At 40.4% G+C, this 27,566-nt stretch overlaps 2 protein-coding genes across 7 annotated transcripts in view; both read right to left on the minus strand.

Moving 5' to 3' along the window:
- Positions 1-6,930: 6,930 nt before the first annotated feature.
- On the minus strand, positions 6,931-8,191 carry MOS (MOS proto-oncogene, serine/threonine kinase). Its single transcript, XM_019520195.1, has one exon. The coding sequence runs from the start codon at positions 8,122-8,124 to the stop codon at positions 7,072-7,074; it is 1,053 nt and encodes a 350-aa protein (XP_019375740.1). The 5' UTR covers positions 8,125-8,191; the 3' UTR covers positions 6,931-7,071.
- Positions 8,192-19,200: 11,009 nt separating this feature from the next.
- The window catches only part of PLAG1 (PLAG1 zinc finger), a 55,304-nt gene continuing 46,938 nt past the window's right edge, over positions 19,201-27,566 (minus strand). For 2 of the 6 annotated variants that reach the window (XM_019527492.1, XM_019527510.1), the window contains 3 exons: positions 27,084-27,221; positions 23,875-24,233; positions 19,201-23,305 (listed from right to left, as the gene is read on the minus strand). In XM_019527492.1, coding sequence (XP_019383037.1) covers positions 22,042-23,305; positions 23,875-24,116 — 1,506 coding nt within the window. In that variant the 5' untranslated portion in view covers positions 24,117-24,233; positions 27,084-27,221 and the 3' untranslated portion in view covers positions 19,201-22,041. Of the gene's footprint in view, positions 23,306-23,874; positions 24,234-27,083; positions 27,382-27,566 lie in introns of those variants that run through there. The other 4 variants (XM_019527501.1, XM_019527517.1, XM_019527536.1 and 1 more) reach the window with 4 other exon arrangements.

Raw genomic sequence — 27,566 nt, forward strand, 5'->3', positions numbered from 1 at the left:
TTTAATATCTTTCAGGCTAGTGAAGTTTTGGAGGATGTTAATAAACCAGAGATCCCAAACTGTAAGAGGAAGCAACTTTCTTCAGGTCATGGAATGAGGATATTAATTTATACAAATAATATTTTTCACCTACTGTCTTTTATAAAATGCCAGTCATTAATGAAAACCACAGGGCAATCATGAGAAATTCACTCCCCTGAAGAATCTCACTGAGCACCTCAAATTTACTGTGAGTGTTTGGGGTGGAGGGGTGTTATATCACTAGACAAATTAGAGAGAAAGAATTCAGGTGAACATTACCAGGATGCTGAACTAGAGAACAGAATCTTATTCAGAAGCACTGCCTTCCCAGCCAGATATTACACACTGAATAACCAAAGCCATCATCACTAACGGGCTTCTCCCTTTGATACAGCTACTGGGACTTATTATGTGGTCTGTCTGCAACAATGCTAGCATCAGCTTGGCTACATAAAAGATATATCAAGATGACAGAGTTAAGGAGCACAGCATGCAGAAATATGCACTAATGCTTGCTAAATCTCTAATCCCAGTTTTGGCTCCTCTCCCGGACTTGGTGCCAAAGCCACAGTAAGTTAGTATCATATATTAACATCCCACCCTTTCTTTCTCCCTCCTCAAATCCAGTTTACATCACACATTACAGGGTAGGGGGTGTCAAAATGAAAGAAGTCAAGGAGGTTGCATGCCTTCTCTCTTCAGCTGAAGCACATATAATATCTTCTGCAACTACAGCGCGTTACTGGTGACAGTGCTGGAAATGCTGCATACTTCTCTACCCTCACCCCTGCATAACAAAGGTGGCAATGGTCTCTTACCTTACTCTGCTGCTGCTTCCTCTTTGGCATGTTTTCCCAGCTTATCCCCCACAACAGACTCATAGAACAAGATTGCAAGATATCTCCCCGCTTGTTTCAGTAGTGCCAAATGAAATGCTTCGTAAGAGGGTGTGGGGAAGAGCTGCTGAACTTGCTGTTAACATCTTACCTTGTGAGTTGGGGGTTTTGTTTTGCTTTTTTCCTTCTTTTCCAATACTGGGTAGCCATAGTCTTAAATCGGCATCTTCTCTGCATGCCTTTTGGAGATGCTTTTGTTGAGATGCCAGCTCTGGATTTCTCTCCCAAAACTGTTCTCCTTGCTCTACTCATTTTAGAAGCTGTGCCCTAGCACAAGGCTGGCTAACGTGTGTGTGGCACATGTGCTACATTTAAGCACAGGCGGCCTCTGTGTGGCACGTGGCAAGTCAGGGAGAGCATAAAGCAGCAGATAGAACAGGAAGAAGAAAGCAGAGCAACCTATCAGACAAGGAGCCAAGTCAGAGAGCAAAAAACAGAGCAGCAGATTAGGCAAGGGAAGGGAATCCAAGAGAGTGCACACAGGGACAGTGAGGGCACAAAACTACAACAATAATTGTATTGGTCTTGACCTGTGGAGCTCTGTTAACTTATCACCAGAAGGTGGCAGTGAGCTCTTACCCAGCTCAGTCCAGAGATATGCCCCTCGGACCAGTTAGCAGGTTTGGTATTGTCCTGGATGGTATCCTCTCACACCACTCAGAGCGGAGCTGAGCAGTGCAGAAAGGAGTGAAATGAGGGTAAGAGGCTATCCAGGTGTATACCACTCTCTCACATCTGGGTTCACACACGAACAGAGAATCAAGGAGTGGAAGGTCTGGAATAAGTGTTACAACAGGTATCAGCTGAATCCACACCCGCAAAGCAGATAAGATATCAACCTGCTCTATGCAAACTCAGGCATAGAGTTTGTGCCCCAACCAGACAAGCAAATCCAAGTTTACGGGTAGTTCACACAGAGTAAGAGATTAGGGAGTAAACATTTAAGCCCCACTTGGGCATGGGGGCGATGGGACACACGCTAGAAAGTGTCAGTGGTTTTTTCATTTCACACACAACTGGAGATCTGATTACAGCTGATGGACTTGCTATCCAGATGTCAGTGGCTTCATTACCTACTTCCAGTTTTCACTGTAGAAGTAAGTCACACACTCGTACAGAGGAGAGAGATGGGAGAGAATACACCATTCCCTGATATGTTGTAGCTTATGTGGTGTTCAAAACCTGTGACATTACAGAGGGGCATTACTATGAAACTAAATGCATTTCCTTGCATGTTCAGCCAATTGTCTCCTAAAACAGAAGGTACTCCTGAAAATAAGGGCATAGAATTAAAGCTACTGTCTCACTGCTTCTGCTGAGAGTTTCTGCTACAGTTGGTTGAAATGCATCATTTTCCTGAGTAAGCTGTAACCAAAAAAAACAGGGTAGGGAGAAAGGCTTTTACTTTCTAATTTTCCCTCAGAAAAATTAACTTTTTGTTTAAAAAGCCACAACAGTAAATTAAAAAAAAAAATCTGAATGGCTCTTCTGCATTTCTACTCCATTTTGTTTAGCTTTCTGCTACTTAAAGAGCACGCTTCTTTAATGTGGGCCTCTCATCATTTAGAGAAACTGGCTTGCAAATGCTTTGCTTCAATTCCTCTGTAACTTTTGGATTGATTGATTGATTGATCAGGCAATTTTACTGCTTATACAGCAGCTTAGCAACTGTCCCCATATATGACAATAAGGCTAGGGACAGACATTACACATCAACCAGTTTAAGTGATCAAAAACTGGTTTAAACCTGTAACAGAACAGATGTTCAGTGCACATAAACCAGTTTGAAAATGGGTGAAACCAGTTTGAGATAAACCTGGTTGAATGTAGTATCAGACTTAACTGATTTGAGTCAAACCAGTTTGTGCAACGTCTGTCCCAGACCCTTCACTGGTTTTAAGCTAAACCAGACACCCCCAGCATCCCAGCATGTTCTCTGGGCTTGGTAGAACTCTCTGCTCCACAGCAGAGCTGGCTCCTCCCCTCTGCTCCCTGGCTGCAGCTCCGGCAGTGACTTGCAGACACAGCAGGGTCTGCTGGCTTCCCCATGCCCCACTCCCCCTCATCTCACCACTCACTGCTTAAGCAGAGATCCCTTCCTCCTCTCTCCCACAGCACAGACTGTAGCCAGCATGTACAGGAGACCCTCGCCATTTGCAGGGGATACATTCCAGAGATCCCTACGAATGGCGAAATCCGCGAGTACATCAGGAGTGCAGGGCAAATATGGTGGTGGTGGGAGCACGGTGGGGGCAAGCATGGAGCTCCCACAGATGCCGCTGGTGCTGTCAGCAGCAGGGGGGTGGGAGCACGGTAAGAGTGTGTGGGGAGACAGCATGCGCGGGAAGAGAGCGTGGGTTCAAATATTCACACCGCGAATATTCGAAACCACAAATGGCGAGGGCTTCCTGTAGTATGCTACCCATGGGTAACTGGTGACTCCTGAGTTGGGGGGGAGGCACTTGCCCCCCCAGCAGTCAGTCAGCAACTGGAGGGGGCACTCAACTGGCACTTCCAGTTGATGCAACTGGCCACAGGGGAACTCCCTGCCCCTCCCCCCCAGTTGGCACGATCGGCTGCAGGGGTTGCTTCTCCTGGCACCCCCACTCCCTGGCCAGCGCACTCATGGGGAACACCAGCACTCTCGCCTGCCCCCTCTGCCTGTTGCCTAGGCAGGGAACACTGGCTGTCAGGGGTGCACCAGCGCTCTCAGGGGGTGCACATGCACCACTGTGCACCTCTATGCGTCACCAGTGATGCTAGCTAATCCTGTGTAAGGCTGATAGTACAGCGTCTGCTTAGGGCTTTTTGGAGGTAATCAACAGCTCAGATGGTACTGTCCTTGCATTCCTTCCTTTGGAAAAAATTATTCAAGAGCTTGTAATGAGTGCAGCTTTGTTATCTGATGAGGTGTTAAATGCTGATAACAGAGCTGATAAATGCTCTGTTATCAAGGTGGTGGGGGCGAACCCCTCAACCCCTCCCTAATCACAGCATCCTGCCAGGGCCTGGCCACTCGGCTTTCTGAATGGCTGTCCTTAGCCTAAGAGTTCACATTATGGAAGATAAGCTTACAATAAGGCAAATTTAATCTGATAGGACACAGAAAAGCTCAAATCTAGTAATAAAGATGTTGTGCCTGTGTAATCTAGGGCTGCCAAGCAAATGCATGGATATACGATATACTATAGTTAAGAAATCCATTACCATTGTTAAGTTTTCTCATGGTGAAATGTGCCTCAGATTTTTTTTTGTTTGAGGGGAGGAGGTGGGTGAAGGGGAGAAAGAATAAAGTAGATTTTCAGTTAACAAGTGTTCTAAAAAGGAAAGGAAAAATGATTCCATATCTACTTAGGCAGGAGCTAACTGCAAAAACAGTGCCACAATGAAAGAGGTAGTTGGACACTTTCCAAGAACCAAATGATCCAATACAACTCCCTCGCTCCTTTCCCCAAAGCAAGACAAGTCCCTTAAGCAAAGGGTACAGCAACACATTATGCCAGAAACAGGGAAGCAATTGCATCATGTTGTGGTCATGGAGCAACTGTTCACACCAACACACAGGGGCTAGAGAGAGATGCCCCTGAAATGGTCATACGTAAGACTGCTATCAATTACCTCCTGTATCAACTATCTCCAGCACTTGTCCCCACAATGGTTTTTGCAGTAGCTAGCAATGCTTTTTCTAGATACCAGTACAAACAGCCACAGGGAACTACTGGGTTGGGTCAAGTTGCCCTTCATCTTCTCTCTGGCAAGCTATTCAACAGCCATTGCCATTCTTCAACAGCCAAGCCCAAACCCTGGATCCAACTCCTTTTCCTGTATATTCATGCCATGTCTGGATCTTACTTTATTCATAAATCTGACATTTCTTTTTATTCAGTCAAAATATTCAATCCCTTCTCTTATCCGGCCTCTTGATTACTCCCTTTGCTCCTCTTCCCATCCCTTACTAACTAAAAGTTTTGGGAAAGACAAACAAAACCAAAGTCAGATTGTCTGAAAGGTTTTGGTTTTAGCCAAATCACCACCCCAAGTACAAGATATGTAGAAAAAAAGATTGTTTGGAGCTTCTGGAGAATACTGTAATAAAAGGGAAATCTATTTGTTATAATGTCCTGCATGTAGGAGAAAACCAAGTACCACTTTCTTAAAAGTTTGGTATTTACAGGCTATTAGACCTGGTTATGAATAATTCTGTGGATACTAGCTGTTCTTCATAATTTAAATGCAGTCTTACTAGCTAAAGTTCCTGACCAACTAATTGATTCATTATAGTAATTTCATAAGACAGCTACAATTTATAAGAATCAGATTGGTAAAACACTATGAAAATCCCTAGCGGCTACGCCATGATAAAAATACCACACAACTCCTTGGATACATATTCTTTATGCTTGTTTTCTTGGGGCAGGAGGGAGGAAGCCTATTTTTACCTTTATCTTGAGGATTTTTGTCAGTCCAACATACATTTCACAGTTCTGCTTAAAAATAGAAACAGAAGCACAAAACAAATCCTTTAAAAAGCATTCTTAGATCATTACTTTTGTGATCAACAGCTGTGGAGCATTTACTGTCAATGGCAAACAGCATCAGTTCCAATTCACACATTTGAACTTTCAGAACTTCATTCATCAAGGAGATTGATTTATTTCTGGACCTGTGCCACATTACTCCCTTGTGTTTTTTCTCAGAGTAGAAATGAAGAAGCGAACCACTGTTTATATCTCCCCCTCCACTTTCCAGAGAAGCCCTAAGGAGAACAGCGGTAGTACATATAGCAGTCTTTAGCCAGATCAAAATGGTTCTAGTTAGAAGAAGGATCTAGGTGATTACAGCTATAAAGCCAATTACTGTAACATCAAGCAGAACTAATCAAGGGTCAGGGCAAAAACACAGAATCTAGAACAGTGTTTATCCTAGAAAGCTTTCAAGGTAGGTTATAGCAAGACACAGTAGGTGGCTAAGACTGAGGTGAATGAAAGGGAGATACCAATAAAGGAGGCAAGTTAGTGTAACGTATAACTATTAACATTACATCACTAACTGCTAGAAATTCTACATATACATTATGTTACTATTTACATGATGTATATGTTAAGGCCCCTTTCCCTCTCAGATGCTCTAAAACATCTTCAGTAGTAGCAAACCCAAGTGCTTAAATTGTGGTCCAGCTTCTCCCCTTCCAAAAAAATGCATTTGTAAACCAAATTAAATAATTACTTTTGAGCCACTGGAGTTGTTTTCCAGGTTTTCCCCTCTGCAGCCACAAAGACTAGAAACTTGCTTTTTAATATCTGAAAGCTCAGATGCTCACAAGATACTAGGACCTGGGTTTCAAGTACTGAACCACTGCAAGCCTCACTATAAGAGACCAGTAGCAATACTTCATCCTTAAACAAATGCAACGTGCATTAATACAACATCTGTATAGCCCATTTCTTACCTTAAAAGCCACAGAATGATGAAAGAGCCACCTTTGTTTCATCAGCAAGATTGCTAAAACAAGAGCATAAGTTATGCAACATCCTTAGTCCTAACCTAGCATATGTAAAATAAGGTAGATAGCAGGGGTCACGAAGGAAGGAAATGGTTTTCAGTTATCCCCAATGATTGTTGTTCTCTATACACCTTCTGATAAAGATTGATCACACATCCTATCTGGAGGAACTGGAAATGAAGGAGAGCAGTTAATGTGCAAACACAGGAAATATGAGACAGCACAAAGTGCTGCTTAAACCTTCTGCTCTGGAGATAACCTTGTTGCTATATTTATAAAAGTCCCTATAAAATTAGATACTGTGCAGAACTTAACACGCCTCCCTTCATTTCTGCCACTCAAAAGCAAGCATTTTGCACCACTGGCCCATCATTTTGATTTTCTCCTGAACAGAACAGGGCAGAGAGAGCCTAACAGCAGAGCAGAAGGCTCTTTTTGACAGCCCCATGACCCATTTGTTCAAGACTGAAACCAATTTAGTTAAATCACTTTATTTATAGAACTTCTGCTCACAACAAAAAGCAACCTTTTTTTTCCACCCCCATTTTTCAAGCCTTTTAAACCAGACGTGGGCCAGATCCACACCACACTAATGCAGCCAGTAAAAGAGAAGAGAACAATAAAAAGAGGACAGTAGGACCCAATTCAGTACTAGAGTCTATCCTGCAGGGAAGAGAGGTTATGAAGCAGCTGTGCTGCAGTAGGGCGCTCCTCAGCCTCAGCTCTCCAGCAGCTACCAATTATGCTCTCAAGTCTGCGGCCTGAGGGTGACCCAGAGAAGACTGCAGCACTCAGAGAGGGACGCAAGTTATAGGCCACCACAGCATAGAGCACATACTGGCGCTCCCCCAAATAGGGCTGCTCTTGTGTTACCACTTGCCAGAGGGTGATAGCAAAGGAGTAAATGTCTGCTTTGGGGGTGACCCTCTCCCCCTTGAGGAGCTCTGGGGCACGGTGTGTATACGTGCCCCCTTGCTGGCAAATATGGGGGTTCATCAGAGATAAGCCATCCTCCAGTTTCTGGGAGCACCCAAAGTCTCCAATCTTGCACACCCCCTGCTCAGTGATGAACACATTGGCAGGCTTCAGGTCCAGGTGCACAATGCATTGTGAGTGAAGAAAGGCTAAGCCAGTCACAATGTCACAGGAATAGCGTAGGGACTCGGGCATGCTCAGGAGCTCTTGGCCGCATCCTCCCCCATCATCTTCTTCCTTTCTCTGTGCCCAGCCAGTACCATAGATGACATGGTGCAGGGTAACACTGCCTGCATATTCCATGATGATAGTACCCAAGCTGTCCTGGCCAGCCGGGGCACATGTGCTGGCAGCCACAACACGTACCACGTTTTTGTGACGTAACTGGGCTACGTTCAGCTCAGCCCAGAAGCTCTGCCGTGATGCCAGACGGTTCTTGCTGCACTTCTTTACCTGCTTCACAGCAACTATTTCCCCACGATAAGTAGCCTTATAGACTGAACCAAAGCCCCCAGAGCCCAAGGGCTGCAGTAGGCACACTTGATCCCAATCTATGGAGCACCAAGCCAGGCGGGGGGGCAGCCGGCGAGCCCTGGGGGAAGGGATTTCTCCCAGGAAGTGTTTACCACCTTTGCCAGGAAGTGCCAAGGGGCTGCTGCAGGGCCGTGAGTCCACAGAAGGGGAAAACTCTGGGGGCAAAAAACGTTTAAAGGGGATAGGGGATGGCATTGGTAAAAACACAGCGGATCACAAAGAATTTGACTGAGAGCCCCTGCTAAAAGGAAAACTCTACAGCTCTTTCCAGAGTCCCCTTTATGCTCTCCTACGCATCACCCAAATGAGCTGCACCTGTCACCAAACGGCTGTGCCCCAATCGCTCTCAGATGAAATCACTCCTCGCCAACAGGGAATGCAAAGCCACATTAAGTCTTGCTTTTAAAGAAAGCTCCTTGATACAAATGAGTTTAGATTAAAACATGTTGGCTCACATTATGGGATCTGTGCCTTACACATCATTTCTCATCACAGGAAAAAAAATGCATCTTAAGTGTCTCCAGCTGAATGAGATTAGAAAAATGCTCCAAGAGTAAACCGGCCACAGAAATCAGATAATATATTTCACATATGGCTGAAGGCAAGATCATGCATTCAGGTGCATTAAATAGCTAAAGGTTGTTACTGGAGGGAGCAGCTAAAATGTAGAAAGCTAGCATTTGATTAATTTGTTATGGGAATAATTTGTTGCAAGAGGGAGCTTGTGAAGAATTGCCATTTAAACCTAACTGGTCTAGAAACCCCCCCCAAAACAAAACAAAACAAAACAAAAAGTTACCCAAGGTGTAAAGCAAAAGGGATGTACCAGGGTTGTCAGAACTTCTTGTCCTAATGCAGTTTACTTGAGGCACAGGGTGCTAGTGGCCTCCTGCTGTTCAGAAAAGAAGGAGCTTTTGAGTTAGCCATTAGTCTTTAGGTCAAGAGCACTTCCTATTCCAGGAACAGGCAATCTCACTACTGGATGTGCACAGTGACCTGGTCATAGTGGCAGCTACCTGAGGATGCTGAATTATGGTGTTGGCCATCCAGGGACACTGGGCTCCCTTAACATCCCAGCAGCAGGAGGAGTCTTTGGATGGCCTTAAGTGTGGGTGCCTTTACTTTCCTCTACCAAGCAGTATCCTCATATAATTTTACAGATAGACAAATTGGCTGGCTGTCCTCCTCCCTAGTATGCACACACCATTAACTGCTGCTCCTCCCTACCGCCTTTCACCTCTCCTGTCCTTAAACCTTATTTTTCACTCCATTTGTGTTCTATTAGCCTGACCTTTATTTGTCAGCATACTTTGGGTATGGCAGTAAGAGTACTAATTGATAAATTATGCAAAGAGGGATAAGTTGCTTGCCCGATGTCCAAATGGTGAATGCCATCGCCTTGGCAGATCAACATTTTAGCCAAACTGAGAAGCACATAGCAGGTTGAGTTCATATAGTTAATGATGATTTGGGAAGGCTGAGAGTGGTGCTTGTATTTTATTACCTTAGGACCCAGTAGGTCATGGCCCTTTAACTCATTCTCCAGAGAGGCCAAGTCACCATCCTGATTACAGCTCATGGACTGGGGATAAAATGTTCTGTACCAAGAAGTATTGTTACTGTCTTGTCCTACTGATGTGTGCACTCTTTTACTTAAGGAAGTGTTTCATTTAAAGTCAAAGACTTGGCAGGAAGAAGTAAATTCATTTAAGAAACAGTTTTTCCTCTCTTCCTGTTTGTTCTCCTTGATGATCACGCTTTTCTATGCCAAACCTCTTGCTCTCTCCTACCCTGGTACCACCTTAGCCATTCACTTCACCAAGCTACTTTTCTCCAGCTTCCTCCTTTTACCATATTTCACTCTCCTTCTCACTCATTAAGATTTTTACCTCCTTAAAATTCTTCTCCTCCTCTTTGTTCCTCCCATCCCTCCACTTCTATTTTTCAGTTGCCTGCTATGTGCATCAATGGTTACAGACCTTCAGCACCTCTGAAAAAAAATATAATTTCTGATTTTTAGGGTAGGAAGAATACGGGATTAAAAAACTGGAAGAACTTAAAGAACATATCAAATGGAATTCCTTTAAAATTTCCTTTGAGTTATTTTTTCCATTTCAAATTCAATTTTATAGGGGATTTTCTACTCACGTATAGCTGTTTAGCATTTTTCCCTATTAACTTCTTTCACTTGCAACTATCTTAGCATTGCCTGTAACAACAGAAGAGTTTTATACAAATATGATTTTCAAATTAACACTGTCTTTTTAACTACAATCCTTAGAGAAAGGCAAGAATGCAGGTTTTGCATTCTGCACTAGGTTTTCAGTGAATTACATCTTAGTAATTTAAAAAAGTATTTTAGGTCCACAAAAGACAGTATATCTCTTTAAGGAAGCTATATCCTATACCAGGGGCAGGCAATTATTTCAGGTGGAGGGCTGCTTACTGAGTTTTGGCAAGCCATCGAGGGCCGCACGACAGGCAGCCAAGGGCAGATAAATATTAATTTTCTAAATTTTTTAGGGACACTGCAGGCCGGATAGAATGGTCTGGTGGGCTGCATCTGGTCCGCGGGCCTCATTTTGCCCACCCCTGTCCTATAACTTACACTATTTCCTGGATGGTTATAGTGTGGAGAGGTATTCAGCCTCTTTTAGCCTGAATACAATCAAAAATTGCTTCAGAAATTGTTTTAACAGCTTTGATTTGCATATGGACACAGTTAGTGACACAGGGCTATGCACTATCTGACATATGGCAAGTGTCTTTTTAATTTAATCACCAAATCCCTCAATTGTTTGGCTCCAAATTTTTCCCAGTCAGGAGATGGAATCCAACTGCACCTGCACAAATATGCCTATTGAGGCAACCATTTTCTACACCTGATTGCATACTCCATGCTGACCAGAAGCGGGGGGAACTCCCCTTTGCTTAATAGTATCCCTAATAGAGCAGTTCTGTTGTATCCAAACTTACTCCCCTCAAGGAGAAAGTAAAGCCTTCTCCAGCAATGTATGTCCCTAACATGCACATGAAGAGAAGGTAAAACCAGGCCACCAACAAATGACTTCCAGAATTATGCAAGGCTAGAGCTAACTCCTTGAGGGGAGTAAGTTTGGATACAACAGAACTGCTCTATTAGGGATACTATTAAGCAAAGGATCAAAAAGCATCGAAGTGCAAGCAGAAGGCCAGAACCAGTAGTAAAAAGGACAGTAAAAGGAAACAATAAAAGGAAGACTTAGCTGATTTTCAGCATAATTCTGGAAGTCATTTGTTGGTGGCCTGGTTTTACCTTCTCTTCATGTGCACGTTAGGGACATACATTGCTGGAGAAGGCTTTACTTTCTCCTGAAGCTGAAAATCACCAAAGGAAACTAAGGGTATATTTCACTGCGAGAAGACAGGAAAAGAGAGATTTTAAAAATGGGTTTTTAAGATGGGTTACTCCTTTTAGCATATATATTACATTATAGTTATATATTTCACAAGAACTGCATATTCCATATAGTGCAGCTGCAATGATATACAACAAAAATTTTTACACCTACAAGTTTAGCCTTATTTAAGGGCAATATTTGTATGAAGTTAAAAACATCCACATATGTTCAGGGCCTGATACTGTATTTAGAATATATCAAAAACTCCCATTTAAATAGTATTTTAACTTTGGAAGCAATGTAGTTTCTGTCTCAATGGACATTGTTATTTTTATTTTAGTCAGATAAAAGGAATTGTTAACATTTGTTGGTATTAGTTAAGTTCCAACGAGACCAAATAATGGTAAGCTGCTACCCTGAAGATCTTACAGGTTAAACAACAGACAGAGATATGGTATGATGCTGGGGAACCTCAAAGACCTTTTCAACAGAGGATTTTTTTAAGGTTACATATTCATAGAATCACAGAAAATTAGAGTTGGAAGGGACTTCAGGAGGTCATCTAGTCTAACCCCCTGCTCAAAGTAGGACCATCCCCAACTACATCACTCCAGCCAGGGATTTGTTGAGCCAGGCTTTAAAAACCTCCAAGGATGGCAATTCCACTACCTCCCTAGGTAACCTGTTCCAGTGCTTCACCACTCTCTTAGTGAGAAAGTTTTTCTTAATATCCAACCTAAACTTTCCTTGCTGCAACTTGAGACCATTGTGCCTTGTTCTTTAATCTGCCACCACAGAAAAAAGTCTAGCTTCAGCCTCTTCCGAACCACCCTTCAGGTAGTTGAAAGCTGCTATCAGATCCGTTCGCAGTCTTCTGTAGACTAAGCCCAGTTCCCTCAGCCTCTCCTCATAAGTCAAGTGCCTCAGCCCCCAAACCCTTTTCACTCCACTGGACTCTCTCCAATTTGTCCACATCCTTTCTGTAGTGGGGGGCCCAAAACTGGACACAGTACTCCAGATGTGGTCTCACCAGTGCAGAATAGAGGGTAATCACTTCCCTTGCACTGCTGGCAACACTTCTACTAATGTAGCCCTGTATGCTGTTAGCCTTCTTAGCAACAAGGGCATGTTGTTGACTCATATTGTTCTCTCTCCCCTAAAAACGGAGCTGGTCTTTAATCAATGGGCACTGGTGATTGTGGCACAAGAAAAATAAATCCTTAAGCAGAATGTAATTTTAGGCTTAAAATGGGGAAATACACAAAACTGATGTTTGTAATCAAGTTCACTTTAGAGAATTTAACTGTAGAATTATTTTATTGCATTTTTCTTTACAAGAGTTATATTGCTTCTTCAAACATAATGCATTCAACTCCAGAAACTAGACACACTATAATTTCCAAGAACAAAGTTGTAGAGAAACCATTGCTTTGCTGGGTGTCTAACTGTTGGACACCTGGTGACTTCCTGAGTCAAATCTTTAATTGTGCAGCCTAAGCAAGCTATAGTGGCTTTACTACAAAGCATGTGCTCCAGTCATAAATATTTTGTTATTAAAAAGTATTATACTATAAACATAACTAAGTCTTCCTTTTATTATTTCCTTTTACTGTCCTTTTTACTACTGGTTCTGGCCTTCTGCTTGCACTTTGATGCTTTCTAGGGCTGTGTGAAATGGCTATGTTTCATGTTGGTTCTGGATTTGACCATTTTGGAGGACAGTGATTTGTTTCGGTGTTTCGGATCACTGTTCAGTTTTGATTCAGCCAAATCTGTTTTGGAGTTTTGGCACTGATTCAGAGACTCAGATCAGCTGGGGAGAGGCATGCACAGCTGGGCTGCTGCAGGTTCTCCCGCAGCTCCTCTGGCTGTGTCTACCTCTGTCCTGGGCAGGGGAAGCCGCGGAAGAAGCCCCCCATGGCTGCCCAGCCCGGCCCCAGCCTCCCAGCACTTTAAAAAAACAAAACAAAAAGCCCCACTCACTGGCTGCAGTAGTGGTGATCAGGGCCTCTGGGGGCTTGTGGCAGAGCCCCCCTGCACAGCACAGGGCAGTGGGGGACAGTGAGGATTGTGCCCCCTGCCTGGAACCCGCTGCACAGCAGCTGTTGCATTGTACAGGTGCAATGCGGCTTGGTAGGGCACCATGTGCTGTCTGGGAGCTGGGGCCACTGGGGCTGAGCAGTGCCAGGCTCTGACTCACAAGTGGAGACACCACAGCTCCCAGACAGCACATGGCTCCCTGCTGAGCCACACTGTGCCCGCACCATGGGGCAGCTATCATGCAGGTGCCAAGCAGGGAGTGGTGATCCCCTCTGCCCTGTACTGAGCAGAGGGACTCTGCCACAAACCCTCAAAGGCCCTGATTGCCACTGCTGTAGTGGGTGACTGCAGGGCTTTTAAGTGCCAGGAGGCTGAGGCCAGATGGAGGATGGGCAGGGCAGCCATGGGAGTTTCTCCTATGAGTCCTTCCACCTAGGGAAGAGGTAGGCACAGCTGGAGGAGCAGAGGGAGAACCTGCAGCCACCCAGCTGTGCCTGCCTCTCCCCGGCCGATCCAAATCTCCGAATCAGCACCAAAACTCTGGAACAGATTCAGCTGAATCAAAACAGAACAGTAATCCAAAACACCAGGGTTGTGAGGTGCAGGTGATGGGAAAGACTGACTATTGCTGTTCCTGCATTGCTCATTCCTGTTAGTGTTCCACTCCCAAGAGGAGCAGGTGGGTGCTGATCTCATCACCTGCAGTTATAGAAAAGCCGGATGTCTTGCACCCACCCTCGTGTTCCAACGGTGATGCCTTTGGAATGTGTTGGCACACTTCAAAATAGACAAAAAGAATCTGCTGTTTTCTATTTCAAATTACTGCTGTGCCATACTAGTCCAAAAGCTAAGTGGATAAACTGTGTTTAATGAGACGGAGCCACAAGAATTGAGGTGGCAAAAAAGGCCAAAGCTAACATAATAGCTGATGCTTTGTACGTTCTGCAAAGGACAGAATGCCTCAGTATGTCACATGTCAAAGAAGAAGTGATGACTTCTGTGGGGAAGAAGGCCTAAGGAGTTAAAACAACACAGCCATGTCTGCTTTCAACAGGAGGGGTGAGTGGGGAGGGAACTGCCTTGTCTGGGGAAACTCACACTTATACTCTAGGACCTTGGCAACCTGAACTGAATCTGTCTGACAATGACCAGTTTGGCAGTATGAGGACTGAATAGCAAAGGGAACCAGCTAGAACTCCTACTGAATGCCACGTTAACTTTCTTATCCCCAGTGAGAGATAGAAGCCTGGAAATAAGGTGTTGCCAATTCTCTGCCTGAAAGGCACATCCATCAGATAGGCCAGTGTTAAATCCTCCAGCACATTTTCAAATATTTTTTCATAGCACAGACTACCTTCTTTCAAATAGAAGATACACCCATGTTTTCTGACTATTAAAAAGATTAAACCTCACATAAAGGCACATCTATTGTACATATAAAAATATATTTACTGTATTTAATCTGATTTAAGATGCAGGCCATTATCAGAATAAATACTTTGTTTAAAAAAGTGTGCCTTACAGTCAAAGGAATGCTATTTTTTTTTTTTATAGAACTTAGCTTTTGGAACTCCCTGGCATCCTTTTATGATCTTGCAGCTTCCTTGTGGCAACTACAGTAATTGCCAATGTTGCAAAATAAATTTGTACCTGAATGAATGCATTGTAGTGGATTGACATGTTCTCCCGGCTTATAAGCCCTTTCTTTAAGCTGGGGTATCTGTAGAAAGCAAGAAAGGATACCCAAATTGGATTTCCCCTCTAGTCATAGCAAGGGAAAAGGGGAAATTAAGGGAGTATTCTGAACCCTCACCTCCTTTCAAGTTTATCTTAGATGCTGTCTGGCTGTCTGACTCAGTGGGACAATACATGTGATGCCTTGTGGTTCAAGAGCTGAGGTGACAATCCTCTACATTCCCTGCAAGTGTCAGATAATCAACAACCCCCTCTTCATTTATGAAGAAGGGAGTGGATGTGTGAATGAAGTTACAAATCTTGGAAAAGACCCTCACTACATAAATAAAATTAAATCACAGCTGTTCACTGAAACATGTAAGTGCAGAGATACCTGTTCCTGCCTCTGGGGCACTTAGTGTTTACTTAGTACACCACAGCAAGAATTTAGTCCCTCCTCCCAAAACATAAAAAGAAGTGCTAAAAGGAGTCACAAAATCATCTTCCTCGGCTGAGAGGCCTTTAAGCAGTAGTGACAGGCTTACATGAAATAGAAAAGGGCCCACGTATCTGTTTATATGGAAAAGGAGTTCTCTGAAGAAGCAGGAACATTCCCATCCAGCTGCCACACCAGGTGATCTGATGAAAACAATTTAAATGTACTGTAAGAGAAGAGAGGGACCATTCCACGAGGCTTTTAGTAACACTTATTGTACTATGAGCATCAACTGTTTAGCAGTGCTGAACCTTTTCAAGCAAACCTCTTTCTTAATCTGGCAGATGAGCAGTGACAGAAAATACTGGCTGAGGTACCCAGATACAGGTTTTTTATCTGTGGCAGAAAGGTGATTGTGGGGGAAATGCAAGTACTGTAGGATGATACTCTATCTTTTTAAGTCTGTGTTGTCGGTAACTTGAAATTGTAAGTGTTGGAGGGCAGGGACCACAGCTTTCTTATATATATATAAGTAAGCCTCAAACTTCTGGCACTACTGAAATACAGTCAATTCTCCCAAGCCAATAAGAAGCCTTTAGTACAGAAGCAATTTGCACTTGCCATTGGTCAGTCCAGTGCAGAGGGGTAAGTGTGACAACTCAGGAAAATAATTCTGTAGGTAGGAAGGTCTAAGTCAATGGTTTTCTGTCACAGGAACTCTCTTTTCCAATGCCTGTCTGTTTGGCTTCCCTTCCCTCTCAACACGGTGAGAGAAATCCAAAGACAGTTGTAGATAAGGATGAGAAATGAGCCTGTGCTTTCATAGACATGAACTAAATACACTTATGACAACGGGCAGATTAAAAATTTAAACCTAGTGCAGCAAGACAAATGTTATCTTTCATCTTTCTGGTAGATGTAGTCATACGTTAGCAGAACAACTACTTGAAACAGGACAGAGACAATTCTGAGTAGAGATGGACTGAATTCACAGTCCTTGCGCTAGAAGTTCAGTTATTGACTTTTTTGTGAGGCCGACTAGTGACTCATGCAGATGTGCTTTTTTGGCCTCAAACAGCTTCCAAGGAAGGTTTTTTCAGAGGCACAGCCAAAGAATCATAGTTAAGGCATACTATACGTTAATGTTTATTATAAGCACTGAGTGTAAAGGCAACATGAATAGCCTATATGTACCTGAAAAGATCAAGAAACACACTGCATTCTACTGTGTCCCAAAAAGTCTCACCAAAAGCCCCAAATTCACAGGCCAGTTTCTCACAGCACACATGAATGTATGATTTGGCAGCAAGGACACTTCCTGCAAAACAAGTCTGTCACTATTACTTTGTAGATAAAATAGCATCTTTAAATTTGCCTTTTGGTTAAATCATGTACTGCAGCCTATGTTTTGCAATATGATTCTCTGAATAGCCACCATCTTACCAGTTGTAAATCATAAAAACTGCTAAATCCTTCTAGATTGAAAAAGTAGTAAGTCCAGTGTAAGTTATGACTTCTATAATCCCAAATATGCAAACATGATTATCTATTAAAATGCCAGCCATAAGTTATACTTTAACTAAAACCATTCTGTAATTTTATTGATATATTTTGTGGAGTTCACATATTTTTGTACAGCAAACATAACACTGTAGGCCATGAGAAGCTGCAGCACTATTGTTTAATAGCAGCAAGGTATATTTTATAGTCAGGGTATGTGGACAATAAATAGTCTGTTTCTTTGGATGTGAATGTTTAAAATGAAGTTCTGCTGCAGCTTCATAATGTGATTGCTATTTTACAGAGCTTATACACAAAAATATATATGCAATCTTTTTGTCTATATTTTATACAAATACAACAGTAGTTTGTGAATACATTTTAAAGTACATATACATGATAAGCAACTCAATTTCCCATATCACAGGATAGCAATTTTAAATGCAAGAAACATATACAAATTCTGTCTGGAATGCAGTTTTTTTTTTCCTTTCTATTTTTGACTCAAATCCTTTATCATTAAAACATTTTAGCATACAAGTCCAAACATTTTTTTCACTAGCTAAAAATATAATTTCAGCAATCCAAGTTGGGTTTGAGTGTGTCATCCATTCCCCAATATATTTTCCCAGTTCTTGTCTAAGTAAAAAGGGCTTTTAGTAACACAGTATGTTCTTCACTCCACACCATATAAAAAGCCCACATTTCATTAACTAACAGTCATGTTCTAGTTTTTGAACAAAAGCCGGGCTTGTGTTTAAGTTTGCAAGTCCAAGATTTTACTTCTGCAAGTGCATATGAATACATTGTGGTGTTGTACAAAGTTCATTAATGACAAATTAAGTCACAGTATAAAAATATATCATACACCTATAGGTCTAATATAGTCCTTTTTCTATGGGTAAAAATACATCTGAATGAGACAGGGAGGTTTGTAGCACCATGAGAGGAGTTGTATCCCAAGTTACATTAGCAGCATGATCCAATATAACAATATTGCAGGAGTGTTTCTGAGAAGATAAACATTCATTCTGGTTCAACTGTACCACTGAAGCTTATACTGAAAAAGTGTTTACATATGATTAGCAATAGTTCTGTGTCACTTCCAGGGCTAGATAACTGTTATCAAAAGACACTGCCTTCCAACAAAATAAGACACCCTTTATTATATAAGGACTTTAGGAATTTCCAAACATACTTTTGAACTATTCTGGTATTATTTTATATTCTTCTTCTTGCAATGCTAAATAGATGGTGATTTTAACTGTACACTAGGAAGATACAGGATGGGCAGCTGGGTCTATACAGTTCATTTTATAGCAGATAAGTACGTGTCATAGGCTTTTTATAGACTGAGACGTATACAGGATGAGCTGCTAAACCAGTGTATGAGACAGACGTAACTAATGGTGCCATCCTGCTCCCCTTGACCCAAATGGGTGCAAGATCAGGCCTTGTGTTATCTTCAGACAGCAGCATAGCTATGATAGGATATTATAAGCGTGTCAAATACTTCATGTTAAATTTTTTTTGCAATAGTTTACCATCCAAAACTCCAAAGTACACAGTTTACTATTTGTGAGAAAAAACTCCTAATATTTTTGGACTGGTTATCAAAAATGGCAGTAGAAGACAGTGTAGTTTGAAACATGTAAACCTAGTTTAAAAAAAAAACCAAAAACCATTGTAAAACCCTTAAGAAAGACACACTGGTTCTGTGCAATATAGCAAATTGATAAGAAAACACTGTAAAAATGTACCTGTTTAAAATTACGTCTACCATTTTGTACACAAAGCATTATACCAAAGGCCTACATATATGTAATCTAATGGCACTTGAAACAAATTATAATAAAAGGTTTTATAATAAAAAGCATAACCTGTAAGAAATTTTCTTAAAAGGTTTAGGTTTTCCTTTTGAAAGTGCTATATCTTGTAATATGTGTAACATAGAGTTTGACCAAGCTTTATTTTTAAAAATATTGGCCTATAATACATGTATAGCTCACTAGGCAAATTATCCTGAAAATATGTACTCTTAACATTCATTCTTAGCTTAATAAAGCAATCAGCTCTGGCTCATGTTTCAGTCAGTACATGGTTTTAAAAAACCGCTACTGCCAAATTAACAATAAATCACTCTATTCCACAATTTACTACTAAATAAAGCACAAGCAACAAGTACACAAAAATATATATATATATATATTTTTTTTTTTAAAAAAAAAAAGAAAAAAGAAAAAAAAGAACCTTACTAAAAGTTTAAAAGTTGCACAAAGAGTGGTGCATGATCAGCCAGGACCCCCCTAAAACATCAACTCAATAACTAGAAAATAGGGTTTTAAAAACTGACATTTTAATAGTGGCCAATAACTCTGCCTGGATAATAGTCCAAAGCACTAATGTGTTACTGTTGCTTACTGTGTCAACCTGCTTCCAAATATTCATACATCCTAGTTCAGCGGCAAAACATACGTAATGTAGCCACCAACTGAAACCCTGACTGAATGAGGTTCAATATCTTGTCTGAGGTCCCTGTTTCTTAAGAAATGTATGTTAACTCTGAAGTGAAATGTCAATCCCATTTTACAAAGCTAAGGCACTACCTGAAGTAGTAAAGATTCTGGCTACATACAAAGAAAATGGGTGTTGGCAACTTTTTTTTTTTTAATCAAGTCTAATCAGCAACTAAAACTGATAAACAGATGGCACTGTCTTTTCCTACATGCTAGATACACCACGTGAATACCTTAAGCGATGTGGTGATAGTCTGTCGGAATATTCTGACCTGGCAGTTAAGATCAAACTAAATATTTTAGAAGCGATCTCCCCTCAACCAAACCTAGCAATTCACTGTGGTTTGGATTTTAGTGATACAGTTATACATACTAATTTTTCATATACTGCCAAAACACAACTAAATTACATTATCCATTAGTTCTACAATTGCCTTTATTGACTGATAAATGTGGTATCTGAAGGGGTTGATTCTGTGAGGTGTTCAGTTACCAAACTTTCATTTACTTTAATGTGAGTGGAAGATGCTTGAGTTCCTCTCAGGATATGGCCCGTTACAGTAATGCAATCCATTTATCTTCAGCTCAGACTAGTTAAACAAGATCTACAATAGAGTGATTTTTTTTACTTGCTTTTTATCATATGCTTGCTGATTTAAACTAGTATTGCATTCTGTTCTGTTTATTTTGTGCACTGTTCATTTGCAATGTTTTCCTTTCTTTAACATGGTGGGGGGGAAAAAGCAATATTGAACAAATCATTCAACTAAAGATGTAAGCAAGCAATCTGTTTCATAGAAACCAAAGGAAGCAGTCATGAAGCAGAGCTAAAAGTCCACTTTAAGATAATACGCTCCTAAACCCAACATCTGGGAGTAGTTTGCAGAATTTGAAAAGGTATTTTTCTTATTAATACATCCTTATTTTAATGCCTTTGGAACACAAACATTTATAAAAACATTATCTTTCAGTATTAAAATTTAAATACATATATGTATAAAATAGTAAAACTACACCTGCATATTGCTCCTAGAATAAAAAAATGTAGGAGCTAATGATAAAATATTGGGAGCAAAAGCTCCTTAAACGGGAGCAACTTTTGTTTCTGTGAAGTATATCTATTTTAACCACTTAAAACCTTGTATACATCCTCACTATTGTTAGAGGGAACTAATGTACTTCATTTTTATTTTTTAATTCCTTGTCTAAAAATGACAAGGAAAAAGAATGTTAGCACTGAGTTAAAAGCAAATCTAACTTGCTTTCACACATCACAGTTTTTTTTTCTCTTTTGGTTGTTAGGGGTTGGGGAGTATATTGTATTAGGTAAAAGTGGTGTAAGCAATATGCTTTTACTTCACTCCTAAGAGTCCTGTCTTTAAACCTTGGCAATGGGCAAAACATCCCTAACCAAGTACCCAGGTGTAGTAAGTGTGATTAACATCTAACATGTTGCTTAGGAGGACATAAGACACCATGGAACACAGCTGGAAAGATCCACTCTGCTATAAAGAAAAAAAAAAGATATTTGCAAATTTACATTCACTCCTTAACTGCAGACTAACATTGAACTGACAATGAATATAAAACATCTGGCTGGACTTGACCCACCCTTTGGCTGTGGCAGCTGGGAACGACTGATGCATACAGAAGTGAATATAAAATCTGAAGATTCCTATGTGGTACTCTTTCTATAGTACTAAAAAATCTCCCAGCAAGTTAAAAATTAAATAAAAAACGGTGACAAAATATTTTGCATGATTAAATTAGAACCCTTTTGCATTTCAAGGGCAGCTGTTATTTTTGCCTCTTCCCATCTGACCAGAGTCATTAAAGCACACCACAGTTCCAATTTTGACCTAAAATATCTGACAATCAGGCATGCAATTTCTTTTTTTAATTCTGTTGCATCATAATTTTAGTATTTAAGCTAAACGTCTTCCTATCCAATTTTGGTACACACTACAACAATTTAAGCCAGAAAATGCCGAGCTCTTAAAATTTTTTACCTAACTGTGAAACAAAAGTGAAAAATATATACATGTGTCCAATGTGAATTTTAAACTTAATTTAAAACTTCTCATTTCAGATTATGGATTTGATCAGATCCCAACATTTAGGATTTTTTCAAAGGATTTTAAGGAATTTGTATAAAATGCAAAAAGTAGATTCTTTGCAAATTTTAAAATTCACAACACATAACATGGTAGATCTACCATTTAATTGACAAAAAATAATGACTGATATCTCTGTGAAAAGTTTTAAACATGGGATGCATGTCAAAGCTTAGTAGGGATGGCTTTCTACTGATTTTTAAAGTGTGTGTCAATTGGCAGTGAAAATTAAAACAATACATTGAGACTTTATAAAAACCAAAGTAAACACAGTTGAGAATAAACACTTTCAAAATATTTTTAAAAAGTTAATTTAAATTTCTTACTGGCTTCATGAGATTGGTACTGTACAAAAGCAGAAGATTTATAATATCTTATAGTAGGCACTAAGTTAAAAATGGTCACCTAAGGCATTTCTACAAATAGACAGTAATAAGCCAGCTTTGTACATCCTATTGGAAAGCTTGATGAAAACGTGGTAGGGTCGTGGTTGTGCTTAAACTGCTTGCAAAAGCTGCTGACAATGAGTGCAGAGACCCAAGATTTATACTATTGCTAGGATCCTGAGGATCCTGTGTTTGTGGTGGAAGTTGAGTCATAGAAGAATGTGCCTCCTCCTGTGTATAGCTCATTCCAAGGTTCCCCACGGAAACAGATGGGTTATAGGGAGGGCCATTTACTGGTACAAAGTTGAACAACTGAGAAAAGTCCAATGATGGGGTGCTTAGAGGTTCACTAATAGAAACAGAGTTTTTGGAAAGGGAAACCTCCCCAGATCCATCATCTAGTGGTCCTACTTGAGGATCCAACCCTAATTTAGATGAAGAGGCTTGAGAATCCTGGGATGAAGAAGGCATACCACTTTGCAACTCCATTAAGTAACTTTCAATTTCCCCTTTCAATGGCTGTTCTTTTTCTGGCATAGAAATTGCATATGAGGTAGAACTGAGTGGGTATTTCAAAGATAGCTGGTGAGAAGGGTGGACAGACTCCATATCTATTGGACAAGGCATTCCCAATGGTAATGACGTGGCGACCATTTGGTGTGCAGACGCAGAACTCTGCATGGACTGAATTTGAGTGTTGTAGAGATTCAATTGCAAAGTGTTTGTAAATGGCTTTGATGTCAGGTCACTGGAAGGTAAAGACATCACTGGAAGCAGCTCGTCCTTTATAGGCACAGAAACATTGCAGGTAAAGGGATCTAGAAGGTCCATTGGCTCTGTTTTGACCTTCAAAAGTTCTTGGTTGTGACTCTTCTTCATATGGCGTGTTAAATGATCCTTCCGCCCAAATCTCTGTGCACAATACTGACAGAGGAAGTCCTTTCTTCCAGTGTGCACTACCATGTGTCTACGGACATCCTTTCGGGTGTAGAACCGACGATCACAGTGTTCACACTGGTGTTTTTTTTCCTTCACTCCACCCGATGACTTGCCTGCATGAGTTTTTAGGTGCTCCAGCAGCACTCCCGTGCTTTCAAAAGTCTGCAAACATACCTTACAGGTGAGGTCACCACTTGTTGCAGCATGCAAGGCCAGGTGACGTTTAAATCCAAGCTTGGTATTGTAGTTCTTTCCACATTCTTCACACTTAAAGGCCTCTTTGTTGGGATTGTGTGTATGTAGGTGATTCTTTAGGTGATCTTTTCGGTGAAACATTTTCTCACAATAATTACACTTGTGGGTTTTCTCAGGAGAATGAGTAGCCATATGCCTTTAAACATAGATATATTCTGTAAGTAATTATTTTGATCAAATAGGACATGTGTTCATTCTTTTTTAATGGCAGCTAAATTCTACACTAAAGTTTCTTCACAACAGACCCTCTTTAGCTGACAGCAGGACACTACAAAGATAGTTTGACAAATTTAAATATAGCAAAACATGAGCCATTTCACTTAAATTGACACTTGGGTTTTTTGGTAGTCTTTATAACTACTGAAACAGGGATATAAAAGCAAGCATGAAAGTACTTGTGAGAAAGTCCATAGCCAAAAATTTCTCAAGTCCATACACTTTTCTTGTGGCAACTCCTTAATACAAACAAAAATTCTATTCTCATTAAAAAAACAAACAAACAAAAAAACAAATCAAAAGACATTAGCTGGTAAACTTATGTACTGTAATTTAGAATTCTAGAAACAATCCAATGTCTAATTTAATTAACATAACCTCTCTGCAAATCAGCTGAAGAATGTGTACACAAACATATACTTTTACAAGGCTTAAAATGGCCAACATAAAATAGATAATATAATCTGAAAGATAAATAGAGTTTAATACCTTAGTAATTTGTACTTAGAAACAAAGGCCTTGGTGCAGTCTTGTTGTGTGCACTTGTAGGGCCTCTCTCCTGTGTGAGAGTATGAGTGAACCTTTAATTTCTCAACACTGTTAAAGGCCTTGTCACACAGTTGGCAAGGAAAGTTTTTTCTTGGTTTGGTTTCACCACGCTTACGTCTCCCTGAAGGGACTTTCTGGGTATCTCTTACTTCTGACAAATCACCAGGAATGACAGTGGCCATCGCAGCCTAAACCAGGCCTTCTTGTTGGACACTTGGGAACTGCCCAACTCCACTAAATGATTTAGCTTTAGATGGCTTCTCAAGTTTCATGTGGTCGTAAAAGAAAGCAAAAGGGGACTGGAAAAAAAAAATAAGAAACAACTAGTTTGTAACTAAACTCCATTTTGAAGTTTACTTGCTATGTGATGCTTCTGAGTAAAACTTAAAATAAAATTAGATTCAGCTGGTCTAATGTAATACCTGTAGGCTTCTTTACGCTATTTACTGCAACTCTTATAATGCATTGCTCAGGATGAACAAATCCACATGTGCTCTGGAAGTACTACTAGCTACCTTCCTTTAGGGCATTGGTAGAGAACTGTGATGTTTTAAACAGATTACAGGAGGCATCAAAAATAACTCATTTCAAAACTATATAAATAAAATGGGCTTTTGGCAGCCTCAGATTTCACAAGGGATTGAAAATTTTAGTTCAGTTTGTGGGGTTTGCATACATACACACACATGCATATACATGTATATTTATACACACACGTATATACATACACATGCATTTGCAGTCATTTTTAATCCCTAGTGAAATTTTCCTGTAACTGTAAATTATACTAATACAAACAATGATACGTGAAAGAAGATCTCAATGAATTAAGCTCTTTGTCCACCCCGCCCCCCAGCAATTCCTACCTCTTGAAACAGAAAGTTTTGAGAGATGGATTAGATGACGATGGAGATAATTAATAACTTATTTTGGAAAGCTCACTGTTTAGCGGGAGGCATCAAGATTTGTGAAGTATACCAGAAACCCTCTTAAGATCATACTGACTATAGGAGGTCTAATGCCACTGAAATTGTTGGTTGGCACCAGTAGCTTTAAATTCGTGATCTGGCATTATACAGTAACAACTGAGTTTTACTGATTACTCAGCACTTTACGATCCTTCACGGAAAAAAGTACAGTCCCTTTTTAAACATCAAAACTCAGTTGCTACTTTAATCCAGTAGAAAACTAATCACAAAATAGACCTGCAGAAAGAGGGTAAAAATCTGTATGTGAGAAGCAGAATGAATGACAAGAATTTAGTGCAAGAGGTAGGCAGGGTTTGAAGACAGTAGTTTTCAATTTTTCCACATTTCCCACCCAGCTGCCATCAGTTCAGGAGTCTGGCAGAGCAGCTGTTTTCGGTGCAGTTCTGTTTGCAGACACCAGAGGTCTATGTCAGCAGGCTGAGCTCTTGACTTTAAAGTGAAGCTCTGTTGGAACTAAAGGCCTTGTTCCCAAGCTTGCTGCCTCCTTCAGTGTCTCAGCTCCCCTGCTGAGTGCGCTTCTGCATGCTGGCAGTGCAGAGGAAGCAGCTGTTGGGACAGGTGGAGGAGAGCAGTCCAGAGTTGGGCAAAGAGCACGAGGCAGCAGCTGCTTCAACTTAATGCCACCTCCCCATGTGAACAAAATAAATAATCCCCAGATGGCAGTGAAGGGAAGATAGATAGCTTCCTAGGCATCATGTCCCCTGATTCAGCTGTCCTCTCCCTGCTGCTGCTGCTGGGCTTTGGTTTAGTAAGCATTGAGGTAGCAAAATGCTTGACAATGTGAGCTGAGAGCAATGCATGGGTGACTGGGTTACAGGCTGGAGAGAAAAAGGAGTGGGTCTTGCAGTAAGATCCAGAGCATGCTACTGGAGACAGCAGGAGAGGAAAGTGTCTCCCTGTCTTGTTAGTCAGGAGGAAAAGGGAAAAGAAAGTTGCTTCCTTAATATTTCTGTTTACAATTTTATGAACATGTTAGACTGGATCTTTTTCCATGTAAAATGCACATACAGTTTGTGCGTCTGCCACCTCTATCTTGAAAGAAGAAAGAATTGATAGACAGTCCAAGAGAGGACTAAGGTGCTTCTAGAATGGCATGGTCTTTTTGCTCTGTAATGATTTCTGAACTCAAAAGAATTAACGAGACTGCAACATCAAGCTTCAGGTTGAATATTTAAAGTACAGCTATACCAACAGCAAACTACATATTTTTTTTAAGTTCCCAGTAATGGAAAGATGTTTGTTTAACAACTGATTCTTCAAGAGCTGCCTCCATACATTCCAACACATGGGATGGGAGCAGGACCACAACCACCGATTCAGTAACTGGGAATGTGCATAGGTCTTGAAAGAATCAGATAAATTTTAACCCTTCTCCGTTAAGCGATCAAATCAATCAATCATTTAGGAACTTGAAGCAACTTACAAAACAAAGATAAACTAAGGCTGATTTTAATTACTTCAGTGTATATAAGATGATAATCTGCTCCATCAACTTTAAATCTATGTTATATTTGCAAATTAAAGCATTTTAGTGGCCCTTTTAATCAGAATTTGGTAACAAAGAGAAATCACGTGTCCGCTATGTTACATATGTTTTTGCCCTCCCAAAATTATAAATTCTCTAATCTTTGTATCAAAGAATTAAAGAATACAGAAAAAGATCCTACGAAGATATTGTCTAGTTTCACTATAACCTAAAATGAGTTATGATGATTCTGAATAAACTGTTCTGAAAAATATATCTAAATGTGCATCACTTAAAAAAAATTAAATATGGATTTGACCCCTTATGATGAGTAGCTCATTTAAGAGTGGATTACTATTTCAACAGAGTTTTTAAATAATGAAATACTGAAGGACTTCAGCTCATCTCTGTATATCAAATTCTCTCTCTCTCCCTCCCTCCTGTGGATGTATAGACTGAGCAATGAAGACAAGACATAAACACTGATCCTCAAATATTACACTTTCCAAAGACCAGCTGAAAGAATTTTATGAGTAAGATCGCGTGTTTGTGACTCAACATATTATCACTTAAAATCCTCATTCTAATTGGTGCGTTCACAACTGTTGGATGAATATGATAAACGATATTAAAAAAATCTAATGCATTACAAATTAGCCTTATACATTTTATACTGCTTTTAAAGAAATGCATACTTCAAACAGAGTTACGGTAGCCTCTTTTCAATGCACACCTGATGGTTGCCCACTAAAGTCCTCAGATTTTGGTCTTAACCAGTTCCGCTGACTCTTCTTGAAGGAAACCAGAATCCAGTACTTCCCATTTTTACTGGTCTGAAAAACAAAAGGAAGAATGAACTAGACTCTAAAGAAACCAGTTTATTCAGAAAGGGAAATTAGGAAAGGACATTTAAAGAAACAGAGACATAGCTCTTTTGTAGAATATGTCATTATATTGATTAGAACAGGATGGATGGATTACTCTCACACAAGCATTGATTAGGCATTTAACATTTAAGTATATTAACATCATTTCAATTCAATATCAACAAAAGATTTCTTTAAAAAGTAAAACAGCACAATCTATTTGAATTGGGTTTAACTTTACTACAATTTAACTCTGCTTAATTACACAGGAAATATTGCTTAAAACACAACCTACAAGAGAAAATAAGTCTC

The sequence above is a fragment of the Gavialis gangeticus genome, unplaced genomic scaffold, assembly GCF_001723915.1.
Source record: "Gavialis gangeticus isolate Ggan-Ray unplaced genomic scaffold, GavGan_comp1, whole genome shotgun sequence".
NCBI classification, from domain to species: domain Eukaryota; kingdom Metazoa; phylum Chordata; order Crocodylia; family Gavialidae; genus Gavialis; species Gavialis gangeticus.